Source organism: Ambystoma mexicanum, chromosome 8 (genome assembly GCF_040938575.1).
Source record: "Ambystoma mexicanum isolate Mex_15411 chromosome 8, UKY_AmexF1_1, whole genome shotgun sequence".
Lineage (NCBI taxonomy): Eukaryota > Metazoa > Chordata > Amphibia > Caudata > Ambystomatidae > Ambystoma > Ambystoma mexicanum.
The window spans coordinates 226,949,968-226,963,599 of NC_090929.1; the positions used below are offsets into that span (position 1 = coordinate 226,949,968).

Below are 13,632 nucleotides of genomic sequence, written 5' to 3' on the forward strand. Positions count from 1 at the left end.
AGGGACAACGGATCAACACCATCGACGCAGGAAGCCCTCTGCCGAAAATGTTCCGAAGCAGCACAGCTGTGGACATTACCTATTATAGATGTGGAATACGTCGGACGAACATCCCATCGAAAGAACGTTACCAAATAAGGTAAGTAACTTGTTCTTCTTTATAACTGCACGTCTCCAGCCTGCTACTTAACACACGCACAAAGAGTTTCCGCAAGACATCTCAACTATTCGTGAACTTTGGCCCTGTGAACCATGGAAAGGCCTTGTCCAAGGCTTCCATCTCCGGCTGCATCACACACTGTCAACGGTTGACAAACCGACCGTTGCCCGGCCGTCCGAGAGCCCATTCATCCAGAGCGATCAAGATATGTGCTTTTAGATATTTTCTATTTTAATGAATACACTTATAGCAACTGGTGTTTGCTTTGAACTAATCACATATAGTAAGTTAGCTTACCTTCACCAAAGGCAACCCTGACATTTACCTCAATGTTCCTGGGAATGCATTTTTGATGGTATATTTAACCCCATCTGTAGTTTCAGATATAATTGTTGATCAGTGAATCTAATATCAGATTGCTTTTTATGTTAATCCGATGCGGTTTTGGTCACTCCAACATGGCGGATTTGGTTTGGAACACAGCTTTTGTGCGACTCCCTCTTCACTTTCTGGGAACTGATATTTTATAGTGTTCCCTGTGTCCGCACTGCTCTCGGTTGCTTTTACGACCAAGCCACAGGCACACACGAGGAACGGCAGGCATAGGACTCGGGAGGAAAGCAACCTTGTTGTAACACTGCATTGAACACGGGTTCTCCTTCAACCTTTCATTTTTTTGTGAAATCGAGAAGGGCAGCATATAGCTAGTGACTGTGTCCCTTTCCTCTTGTTATTTTCCTCCCTTTCTCTCTTTCCCTCTTCCTCCCTTCACTCTCCCTCCTCATTTTTTCTTCTTTCCTCGGCTCCCCTTTATAGTGTGGAGCCCGGATTTGTATTTGAGAGGTCTTTGTGAGTGCAGCTAGAGACCTGCGCGCGATCACCATTGCACCAACCATTACACTTGGAAACACTGTCCTGTTTATTAAAACACGGGTAAGCCTGTTGCCTGTAACCCTGGCCGTATGCTGTTCTACCAGGTATGTGGCACTAACCATCTATCTCTTTGTGCTGCTTTAGCTCTGTCTGATGTAGTGCAACTAAGAAACTTTACCAGATCAGCAGCTACTGTGAATCTAGGCATTGCTGCAAGCAAAGAGGCACTTCCCAAAAAACCTTTGACGACTTTGCCGGCATGTCTGCCCTTTAGGAGGCGAAACTTGTAGTCATTTTTTCTGTGAACAACTCTACCTTCCTTTTATTGTAGTGACCCAGACTTTTTGGTTAACTTCCTGGTCGGCTATTTTCAGAAGTCGCTTTCTGGCTGAGAAAGAGGGCAATCTATTTGAGCCTAGGAAGGCCCGACTTCTCTACTCTTTAAAGAATCAGGACCCCTCACACTAGAGAGGGTAAGTCCACAAATATGGCAATGTGGGTAGGCCTTTTTTCCACTTCCCAATGGGGAATCCCAATGCAAGCCCAGCGTCCAAACACAGTGTGATGTCCTAACTAAGCTAATGTTCTTTTGTTGAAGGGATTTTCAGTCACTTGTTGATACATGTGGTGTGAGTTTTTAGTAATAATTTTTATATATGATCACAGTGGTGGTTTGATTGTTTCACACTATGCAGTGTTCTGAGTTTAACTTTGTTTGGTCCTCAGGGGTCCAAGTTTTATAAAATCTTGGTCCTGAGGAAGGCGGATGTTGTACCATCAAAGCCACCGAAACATTGAGCCAGCTGTTGAACATTTCCAACACCCAACAGCGTGGCAGCACAGCTTATGTTTTCTTGTTGGGCTGTGTTAGACGTAGACCGCTGTTCTGTGGCTAGGTCCATAAACCCTTTTTACGGTTACTTGAGAGGTTCAGCTTAGGTAGGTAGCAACGGCCTTAGCGATAGGTTTGAGAGATTAATAAGAAGAACCGATCTGTCTAGAACTATGCATAGCATTTGCATCTAGTCCACTAATTCTTTTTGAAACCAGTAATGTGTTCATACACAAATATTTCTTATGAGTTTGTATATATTGTTTGTTTAAGTATATATTAGTTTTTTGTTTCAAATATTTCTAAGAATTGAGAGATGTTTTGAACCATATCTAGTGAATAATTTCTCTGGTCTAATTGAATAACATTTAAAACTGTAAAGAAAGATTCCAGTCACAACTTGTTTTTTCCAAATTGAGTTGGAACTCTTCTGCCTAGGATTGGGACAGGTAGAAGGGCGAGAAATGATGAGTACTATGTTGCGACTTCTTCACCAAAGGTATTTGTGAATATAATTCTAAGGTATTAATTGGTTTCCTGGCACAGCAATAGTTTTTGGTTTTTTTTTTTTTTTTTTTAAATGACGTTCACTTTTAAAGTCCCTATAAATAGCTTGGGCATTTTCATGTGCTGTATAGGCCTTTAATGGATTTCGTATTCAATTTCTGTAGTTGAAAGAATTTACCTTCCTTTGAATATGTCTTGATTCATGACTAAGGAGTATATGTATAAGTAAATATACTGTGTGGACTGACCTTTGTTGGATTTTGTTTCACTAACTGTACCTTGTTATCACCCCTGCTTACTCCTAAGAGTGATGCCAGACTCCTCAACCACACTACCATTGTGGGAATCCGGTCTATCATGATGGAAAGCCCTGCCCAAAAATGCAGGTTGTTTTTTCCAAGTATCAAAAGAGTGCACTGGAAATATGTACCTAATAATGTCCCTGATAGCACAAAATACATATCTCCAATTAACAAATATGTTTTAGGAGGAATGATGTCTGTAGGAAATACTGACACACCCATTCAAACATTGTGCATCTTTAACTTCACTGCAATTAACTAGTTTGCCGTGTAACAGGTTAAAGTTACAGCTTAAATTATCTCATGTAGTTTTAAAGAATAGGGATGATATACAATACATATTAAGGCTATCCGGGGCCTTCCGCACTGCAGCATCCCATCCCCAGCTGCTTTAATCAATTTAAAGAAGTTTATGTAAAGTGTAAGGAAAATCTCAGCAAATTCATTTGAGGCGAATATAAAAAGGTTGGTGCTATTAAAACGTAAAAATAGTGAGATAGGAGAATTAATGACAATTAGTAATTCAGTGCGAGCGTGAATGATTCCAATTAGAAATACTGTTACACCAGTACGAATGCAAATTAGAAGCACCATTCTAGGAAAAAGAATCTGTAAGCATAAGTATTAGGCTTATCCCCTTCTTTGCAGTCTTGCAGGTCACCTTTAACAGCCAAGAACCATAGAAGATTGTTATATTTATCAAAGCAAGAGTGAATGTGGATCAGCTACTGACACAAATGATGGCACATGGAGGCACAATAAAAAAATATATGGGAATGGCCTGAGATTTCGAGAAATGCAAATGTGGCCACTAGCTGGGGTTTTATTTGGGCCATTGCACATAAAACAGAAGCATGCCACTAGACTTTAATTGTTTAAGTTGTGTGAAAATAGCAGTTAAATAAATTCTGCAGAGAACTTGCATATAACATTCGTTTTTTCAAAATTGTACAATATACCTATATTTGACACCACTATTCACTTTTAGGTGGAAGTAGATGGCCAGAAATTCAGAGGTGCCGGACCGAATAAGAAGGTTGCAAAAGCAAGTGCTGCTTTATCTGCACTGGAAAAGCTTTTTTCAGGACCCAGTGCAGCAAACATTAAGAAAAAAAAGATAATTTCTCAGGTAAGGAATCCAAGGTTAATCCTTTGTAGGAATTAAAGAACGCATTTTAGCAAATTTGTACTGTTTCATTAGTTATACAAATGAACATGGGAACTTAACAAGGCTGAAGAATGTGGAATATGCAATTATCTTAATTGTGAACACTGCATTAATTCTCATTCCCACCCTCGTGCTATTGTTGATGGAGCCCTTCATGGATTTCTAAAAAACATACTTCTATAGCTGCTTGTATCTACAATTATCTCTACGGTCATGCCATGAATACATACAGGAAGTCCGCTACTTCTAATTTACCCTCCACCCTACAACCAGGAAATAAAACCGTTTCTACCCCAACATGGATCATCTTTCTCAATTCAGTACCAGATTTACAATTTTTAATTTCGCCCATGATCTGCCGCTGGAGAAGCGAGCAGCGTTCAAGTCAGACCTCTATGAGGCTAAGACGATAGCACAGGACCTCCTGGAATCCCCTCTAGCTCACATAGATACGGCTAGTCTGGGCATGTGCATCAGCGTGGATCTAAGGTCAGCCTGGATGCATGCCACCAGGTTTACGACTGATGTGCACAAGAAAATGTTGGACTTCGCCTTTGAGGGAAGTGAGTTCTTCTGTGCATCTCTGAATTAGGAGCTCACCAAAAAGAAGACGAGCAGGCAGACTGTAAAGTCCTTGGCAGTGCTCACCAAGACAACAGAGTAAAGCTTCTCGAATCTCAGGGAAGGCAGGATAGCACACCACTCTCGTTTGGCGGCTTTAAGGGCTCCCAGGAGAGGAGGTCCAGACAGTCAGACCACTCTCCTACCCACAGGAGGAAGCAACAAGGGTTTTTATTTGCCCCTTCCTCTTCAGCGGCCTCAGTACCAGAGAAGCAGCGACTGCCCCATTTAGGTCCACAAGTCTCCTGTGGGGGGCAGAGTGGCTCTGCACAAACAGCAATGGTGTTGGCTATTCTCAGATCGATGCCTAATTTCTGTGGTTTTAGGGGGTTTTCGTCTCCCTATCCCTCATCCTGCTCCTTCTTCCCCTCTTTTGCAGATTGGGTCCCCAGCACTGCTCATGGAAGTGGAGTGCTTGGTCTAGTGCCAAGCAGTGGAGGAAGTACCTGCTGTGGAAGCTTGCAAGGAATTTTACTCTAGGCTTTTCGCTATCCAAAAGAAGATCCAGACAGGCCTGAGAGTGGTGTTGGATCTATCATTCCTCAACCTCTACAAAAGTAAAAAATGGTAGCACTGACTCAGATTGCAGAGTGCAGGGGATGGCTATCTGCGCTGGACCTGCAGGACCCATATCTACACATACCGATTTGGCAACCCCATTGGAAGTTCCTACAATTTTCTGTCGGGGGCAGGCACTTTCAGTACAGGGTTCTCCCTTTTGGGCTGAATGCTGCGCCCAGAGTCTTTACGAAGATCATGAATGCGGTGGCCAGTCTGTTGAGGACTGGGGGTCACCATGTCTACCCTTATCTCGACGACTGGCTCATCAGGACGAGTACGCCCCAGAAAGCATCCCTGACGATGCATGCATTGATCAACCTCTGGTTCGAATTGGAGCTTTCTGTCAATGAAAAGAAATCAGAGTTTGTCCCTACTCAGAGGCTGATATTCATCGGCTTCCTCTGGGATACGGTCACTGGCAGAGGTTTACCTACTCAGAGAGGCGGAGGGATAGCTTGGCGGCAGTAAAAAAAATGCATGGGGAAAAATTGCATGACCATGTGTTGGTAGCAGCACCTGTTGGGGCTCCTAGCCACATGCATACCATCAGTGCCGCTAGCAAGGCTCAAAAGATTCAGGTGCACCTTGCTTCCTCTTGGGATCAAGAGTCAGACTCCCAGTCAAGCAAGGTCGATATACCTCAGGTCTCAGGGTGGACCTATTGCGCTGGAAGGAGTCGTCCAACTGGATGGTGGGAGCTCCCTCACATCCCCCGCCTCATTCAGTAGAAATAACCACAGACTCTTCACTAGATAGGTGGGGTTGCGACTTTGGGATCTCCGTCGGCTCACAGCCTGTGAACAGGCAAAGATAGGGAGAGGCATATAAATTACCTAGAGTTGAAGGCAAATCTTTTGGCATGGAAATCTTTTGGCTGACGATACATGCTGTGTGGTGCTGATTCTTACGGGCAGCACTAGATCAATGTTTTGCTTGAACAAGCATTCAGGTTGACTCTCCTGTGCGGCCTAGCCATACAGTTGTTGGAGTGGGCTATGGAGCAAGGCTCATGGTTATGGGCTGTCCATCTCCCAAGCCAGGACAATTCAGAGGCAGACAGAGTTTGTTGATCGGCACATCGTACGAGTGGGAGATTGCAAGGCAGGCAATACAGAGGCTGTTCAGGATGTAGGGACAGCCGGAGATGGATCTGTTGGCCACAAGCAGCAATTCCAAGTGCGACAGGCTTGCCTCCTGCGAACGCCAGGGGAGGGGTTCCAAGGGAGATGCATTCCAAATAGACTGCTCGAAAAAGACGTGTTACATGTTCCCTCCAACACACCTACTGCAGAGGGATATCGGCAAGTTCATAGTAAGCAAGAATTGCAGGTTGATCCTTCTAGCCCCCGCCGTGGCCCTCCAGGCATGGTTCTCCAATCTGGTGAGGCTGTCCTGTCACAATCACCTTCCCTTACTGCCGTCAGAGAGGCTGTTGTTCCAACAGAGGGGAGCGGTTCTTCAAACTAACCCACAGGCGTTGGAGCTTGGTTCCTGAAAACCTGACCCTGGCGCATCTTAAGCGATCAGAGGATAAGTTAAACATTATACAGGGAGCTACGAAGGCCTCCACAAGGTCTTAATACAAGAGCAAATGGACAATCTTTTGTCACTGGTCAAGCGACAAAGGAGTGCAACCGTTAAGCTGCATTGTGAACAATGTGCTCTCCTTTTGAGCTTACCTGGCTCAGTCGGGAGTGCAGGTCGACACCTGTAGGTCGTACTTAGCAGCGATCGGGGCATATAGGAATTCATATCTTGTGTTCTCGTCTGCAAATCCGGTGGTCAGTATGTACCTAGAGGGTCTATTGCAGTTGTTCTCACTGGTCAGGATGCCTCGGCCTTCATGGGACCTCCACATGGTGCAAGCCGTGCTGGCGCATGAGCCGTTCGAGCCTATGGCAACAGATATAAAAATGGTGATTCTAAAGACGGTACTTTTGCTCGTGGTTACATCAGCGAAATACATGCATTGGCAAATCCCTATACCATGTTCTTCAAAGAAGGTGGTGCTGTTACCCATCCAGCTTTCTTACCTAAAGTAGTCTCCGAATTTTATACAGATCAGGAGATAGTCTTGCCCACATTCTTCCCTAACACACAATGGCAGGTAATGATAGGGTAATGCACTGACGTTAGGCGGTTGCTGAAATTCTATTTAGACAGAACTAAACCCATCAGGACATTAGATGCTCCGTTTGTGACGTTTGGATGTGGCTCTCCATGTGGTGAAGCGGCAAAAGCCTCCATTGCTAGGTAGATGGTGTTGTGCATATCGGAGGCTTACAAAGTGCAAGGAAAGCCCCCATCAGTAGACATCAGAGCTCAGTTGGTGGGAGCAAAAGCAACAGCTTTTGCATTTCAGCCATCTCCTGGGATGTAATAAGCAAAGCAGCCACATGGGCTGCTCTGTTGCCGTTTTGCTGACATTACTGTATGGATGCCAGCTCGTGGGAAAGCACAGCCTTTGGCCAGGCGGTGCTCGATATTTGTTTGCATAAAGTAGTGGGCCTGCTCCCCCTCCCGGTGATTTTATGATGCGTTAGACTTACCCATACAGAATGGAGGAAAGGGTACAGGACGTAGGAGTAAGAACAAGTTCCTCACCATAGTGACTACGGTACACCTAGTCCATAGTCCTCTTTCCTCCATACGACCCACTCTCCATACCCCTTAAGTAATACATGCGTTTTGGGCAGTCGTTCCATATGCGCGTCACTAGGGTCTAAGCTCGGTGCCGTAGGGCGAGGTTAGCGTGCACGGTCACGTCTAGCCACGCGCCTACGTGTGCATAAATTAAATACATTTAAAGGGGTGTGCACATTTTTGCAGTTCAAAAGGTTCCAGTCCTCTCTGTGAGAAACCTAGGGATGTTCACATCTACTCCCTCAGGATCCTATATGCAGGTGGCTAGTGAAAGGCCATCACTTTTGGATCCTGACCCTGTTGGTGGACAAGCGAGGGAGGATCACCTGGATAGAGGGTCCTCGGGATTGGAGGTAGGTTGCCCATAAGTCAGGCATGGTATTCCAAATCCTCCTTTCCTATAGGAAACCCTATGCCAGAAGTGGTTATGGGTTATTGCTCACCTTGTTCATTGATCCCTGCGAAGGGTAAGGGATATGATCATCCTAGATGGGTCAAACAGAGGAAGAGAAAGGGTGGAGATGAAATCCCTTTTGATAAAATACGGTATCCGCCTTATCTTTGTGATGATCAACCTACCCTTTGTGAGACGGACATGGCATCAACAGTTGGACACAGACGCAAGAGATCCAGTTGGAAAACCTTTATTTGAAACTTCAGGGTGGGATTAACGCCTAACTTGCCCTAACTCTAAGAGAGGAGTTGATGTATCCAACGCCAGTCTGTGGGCCTCATCACGAGTTGGGTAGTATCCTGGTGCTAATAGCGTAACTGCCACCTGGTCCGACGCTATTAGCGCCCGATCAAGGGTTGGACGGTAATGGGTATTCCCCATTGGGTCCTTTGGACCCAATGGGGCATTTTTGGCACAATTAGCATGCGCTAATGGCGCCCGAAAATGTACATTTTTCCGGTGCATTTACCCCCAGCTGGGGGTAAATTCTGCCAGACTCTAGATTGGACAGACCCTTCAATGCAGCGGTAATAGCGCTACCGCCGCATTTAAGGGCTACCGCCCAACTCGCGCTGAGGCAGTATTTCTAAAAGTCCAAAGTATAATGCTGTCTGTGTCACAACCTACTAATACTAACAATGTGCTGGAATGTTAAAACACATACGTGTTCCAAAATCATATGACTGGGTCTTTCAGGAGCTTCTCACATGGCTCCCTTCACCAAGTTGCAGACACTCTAGGAGTAAAGTTACACAAGCTTTCAGGATTCACTCCACGTAAATGTCACAGTACCATAACGGCTCACAGTTCTTGTTATGCTCAGCTTCACAATCCTCTTGTTTGGTTTTCCAGATGCAAAAACAACAAATGTCCTGCTAGTTTCTTAGGCTTCTCTTGCATGAACTCATAAAGCAACACTTTCTTTTCCCTTAATGTCCATAGTACCTTTTAGACTCTGGGTTCCATTCCCCAAGACTCAGCTCTTAGGTGTAGCTGTTGTAGTTATTCACAAACACTTCTGGCGTTCCCTTCCCCACCTCTGTGTTCCACTTTCAGGCTCCCCCTGGTCTGGGCACGGTTGTCGGACCTCACAGTCCACCAAATAGAGGTTGCGCAACCCGTGGTCTGGGCCTTCTAGCTTGTCAGTTCACTTAGTTTAAAAGGCTTGGCTGGGCTTTATTTGCTCTGGCCCTTTAAAAATGTTCCTTTCTCATGTACAGCCTTCTACCGGCTTTCACTGTTTCTCGAATGACAGCACTTCTTTGCTCACACTTCGTACCTCACACAGCTTGTCTTGGGATGTCATTTTCCATCTTTCAGTCCACCAATACTTTCGACAACGTAATCTTCCTTACACGATCACTCGATCATTTTGTTCTATTCATTTATCTTGCCGCATACAGTACTTTCACTCTGAAGGCATTGACAATGGGTTTTCCCTTCCCACGCCTTCATTCAGATACTCTGTGTTTCTTCTTTCCCAATCCGCATTATCCGACTGTCTCACAATCGTGGATGACTGCAATAATGGATTTCCTTACATTCTGCTTATACTCGCTACATAGTATTTAGCCGCGTGCATCACATTGCGAGTCTCCCTGTACTTTAGACTCACCAGCTGTGATTTTGCTCGGGCTTCTAGGCTATCTGCTTCAAGAACACTGCAGCATTAGGTCAGAGTCTCGCCACCTGCCCCTCAGACATGCCTGGCCATGGCAGGAGAACAAGCACGCCCTGCTTACATAAGGGAAGGTTTCCCTGTCCAAGGCCTTCCCTTTTTAACCACACTGGATCCCTGGAGACACGGCTCCTTCGCCTCTTCACCCCATAGCCTCTTCTCTGCCACAGGGTAGCGTGCCTGCTCGTCAGTCACTGCCAGCTGGTTTTCTTTCTGCCTCCTTGCTGCTCGCCTCCAGAAAGTCAGTTCCTTGCAAGTCAGGGATACCCTGCTGGACTCAGCCAGGCAGCCTCCCTGTTGCTGTGTCTACAAATGGTGCTCTCAGTACCGCTGAATGCCTCACCTTTCATACATCTGCAGTAGATAAACAGGCTGCAGGTGTGTGGTCAGTGTAGAGCCTGCCTGACCTTCCATTACCCAATTATCTGGACCTGCATGTCCTTTAGCTCTGAGTGAGTTGGATCTTAAAGGGGCAGTGTGTCTTTTCTTATTCCTTCTAATGGCCTGCAGAGGAAGTGTAGGTTTTTGTATGGGGCTAGGGTCACAATAGCCCACAAAGGTAGAGCGGGTGTAAGGGGGGTTCGGTTTCAGGAAAAGGGGATACCATGTCTCGCCTGTCGGCACTCCATCCCAGATCCCCAAAGACCCTCCACTCAGATGATCCTCCCTTGCTTGTCCACCCCCAGGGTCGGGATCAAAAAGAGATAGCCCTTCCCTGGCCATCTGAGCAGAGGATCCCGGCGAAGTAGGCATGGGAGTACTGCCAGGTTTCTCTCACACTTCTCCGACCTGAATGGGTTATTCTAGGAGTATTCCCTTACATTTACCTTCTCAAATACATTCAAGTACTGAGACGAAGAAGAAGCAACTGAAAGTAGTAAAGATGACCTCCTCTCACCACGTTGGTACTGGGACAAAGAAGATGCATGAAGGTCAGGCATGTACTACTTATGAGTCGGGCAACAGTAATTGATGGGGCACACCTGCAGTCCATTGTTGGACCACAGGTGTATAAAAGGTTGAACTATGAAGCTGCAAAGGGAGCATTGAAACAGGGCAGTGGAAAAAGGAGCCGTGCGAGAGCAGTAGCAGACAAGACATCGGAATGCCTGCTGAATTCCTGGGGAGCCTGCCGGAGGAGTAGTGCAAGTCAAAGAAGCCCCTGGAGAAAAAGGCGAACAGCCATCGCTGTCAGTCTGCATCTGCGAGGCTCAGCACGATCGCCGGAGAGTGCTGCAAGGTAGCGCCCGTCGAGCAGGCTTTCCCGCAGAAGGGGAGAAGCCGTGTGGAGAAGGATTATCAAAGTTCTCTAGCATTGGGTCTGGCATGGATTCACATGGTCATGAATATTCCCCATCGTCAGGCTGGGAATCCTCGGTAAAGAAAAAATCAGTATCAGTTTCGTTTCTGATCTTTCTTTCTTAGTAGTAACCAATCAGTGGTCTCTGGGTCATACTGCCCTCAGCCAATGACTGCCCTCTTCCTAAACCCCGCCCCTGGCAGCCATCCTCAGATTTGATAGCACGTAAAGTGGCAGTATGACCAAGTGAAGAGCCGCAGAGGGGAAGGAGGGAGGGTTTGCATGCAAATCCATGCCAGACCCATGCTGGAGAACAACAGTTACAGGTAAGTAACTTGTTCCTTCTCCAGCATGGGGTCTGGCATGGATTCACATGCTCATGAATATAAGAATACATAACAGTATACACCTGCACAACCACGGGAGGTGGCAAGGCTCAACATTAAGCATTACATAAACTCAACATTAAGCAACTCTTACCTCCTCACCAGGCCCACCTTCAGGCGAACAGGTTGCGCAGCACTGCTTGGCCGACCCTGGACTCCTCCGTGGAATCCCGGTCGACGCAGTAGAATTTCGTGAAGGTGTGCGTTGACTTCCACGTAGCAGCCCTGCAGATGTCTAGCAGGGGCACACCAGACAAGAACGCCGTAGTAGCAGCGATGGCTCTGGTCGAATGGGCTCTCGGACGGCCGGGCAACGGTCGGTTTGCCAACCGATGACAGTGCATGATGCAGCCAGAGAGCCATCTGGAAATGGAAGCCTTCGAGAGGGCCTTCCCTTGATTCACAGGTCCAAAGTTCACAAAAAGCTGTGATGTCTTCCGAAAACTCTTTGTGCGGTCCACGTAGAATTTCAGTGCTCTAGCTACATCCAGTGAGTGCAAAGTCCTCTCGGCCGGCGACGAAGGTGATGGGAAGAAAATTGGCAACACCAAGGGCTCGTTGAGGTGTAAGTCCAACGGCAGCTTAGGCATGAAGGAGGGGTGCGTCCTCAGCACCACCCTCGTCTCGTGGAAAGTCAAGTATGGAGGCTTGCAGGATAGGGCCTGAATCTCTCCCACTCGTCGTGCGGAGGTGATGGCCACAAGGAACGCTGTTTTTCACGACAGAAATTTCAATGGTGCCGAATGCAGGGGCTCGAATGGCGGCCCCATGAGCCTGGTCAGCACCACGTTGAGCTCCCATGCCGGGGCCGGAGCCTTCACCGGAGGGAACGATCGGAACAGTTCCTTCATAAATTCCTTCACCAGGCGATGAGACCACAGGGATGACCGTCCCGTAGTTCTGGTGTAACGTGAAATCGCTGTAAAATGGATCTTGATGGAAGCGTGAGCTAGCCCCGCCTTGGCCTGCGACAGCCGGTACGGCAGCACTTGAGGGGCCGTAATTCGCAGAGGGTTAATCTTCTGTGCACGGCACCAGACAGAACCTCTTCCACTTGTGTCTGTAGCACTTTAGAGTTGAGTACACCCTGGCCTTTGCATGCACCTCCTTGCAGTCCACCGCAATATCGTACCCTCCAAACTCCAAACGGTTAATATTCATGAGCATGTGAATCCATGCCAGACCCATGCTGGAGAACAACAGTTGCAGTTAAGTAACTGGTTCCATCTTTGCAAGGACATAAAGTAAGACGATCCGGTGCTAGTTTCTCATTTCTGCAGGAGGGTCTTTTGTGATGACTAGTATCGGAACTCTTTTGCAATGAGACGTTGTCTGGGTACTCCATGAAGTGTGTATGTCCAACTGTGAACATTTGAATGAGCACCATCAAGCAAGGTGCTAATTGCCCCCTAATTCCAAGATCTTGAGATTTTCAGATTATCAGTGAGACTCATGAGTTAGCGTAAGGTTGTTTTTGTACTCCGAGGCAACGACGTTAGTCTTCTTTCACCTGTTAAGCAGTTCTTGGTTAGCTTCCATACATCAATGTGTGTCTTTGCTGTGTAGCAGTTTGGCTTTGAAAATGTATGCTAATTCCAATCTTACTTTTCTAAATTGCAGTAAGTTGCTAGGAAGGAGTCCGAATTGGATTGCCCAAATAGTGGTACATGGAGCTTCTTAATTTCGTCCTTTTTAATAAAAAAAAAATGTTAAGTGTGTATTGTGTGCTTTAATCTTATATTCACCCAATTATGCACTGTTGTGATAAACCCATTAACCATCCTTTCATATACCTTCAGTAGATCTGACCTGGGGTGAAGAACTATCTCATCTAATAGTGATTTAAAATGATCACCATTCATTAAGGCTGCAAGTTTGCGATCAAGCCACAAGATTGTTAGCTGGCATCATTTAATTCCATTTCAAGCGTAAAGGAAAATGATCACTTTCATCCTGCTGTTTAACTGTTAAAGATTATATCTTATAGCACTTCCTGCCCCGAGATAATATGTAGTCTGTCATAAGGCCCATGCCCTGGGGCAAGGGACAGTCACAAGACACCAGCCTACACCCTCCAGGGACTGATCGGTATACCCATAGACCCACATGGAGTCCACAGGAGAAGCCCCCATTAGATGGAGGGCAGC

The 13,632-nt window shown here is 46.4% G+C and overlaps 1 protein-coding gene across 5 annotated transcripts in view; it reads left to right on the top strand.

Annotated features, from left to right (window-relative positions):
• STRBP (spermatid perinuclear RNA binding protein) overlaps window positions 1-13,632 on the top strand; it is a 1,497,608-nt gene that overhangs the window by 1,148,451 nt on the left and 335,525 nt on the right. For all 5 annotated transcript variants that reach the window (XM_069609636.1, XM_069609639.1, XM_069609638.1 and 2 more), the window contains one exon: window positions 3,663-3,803. In XM_069609636.1, coding sequence (XP_069465737.1) covers window positions 3,663-3,803 — 141 coding nt within the window. The remainder of the gene's footprint in view (window positions 1-3,662; window positions 3,804-13,632) is intronic.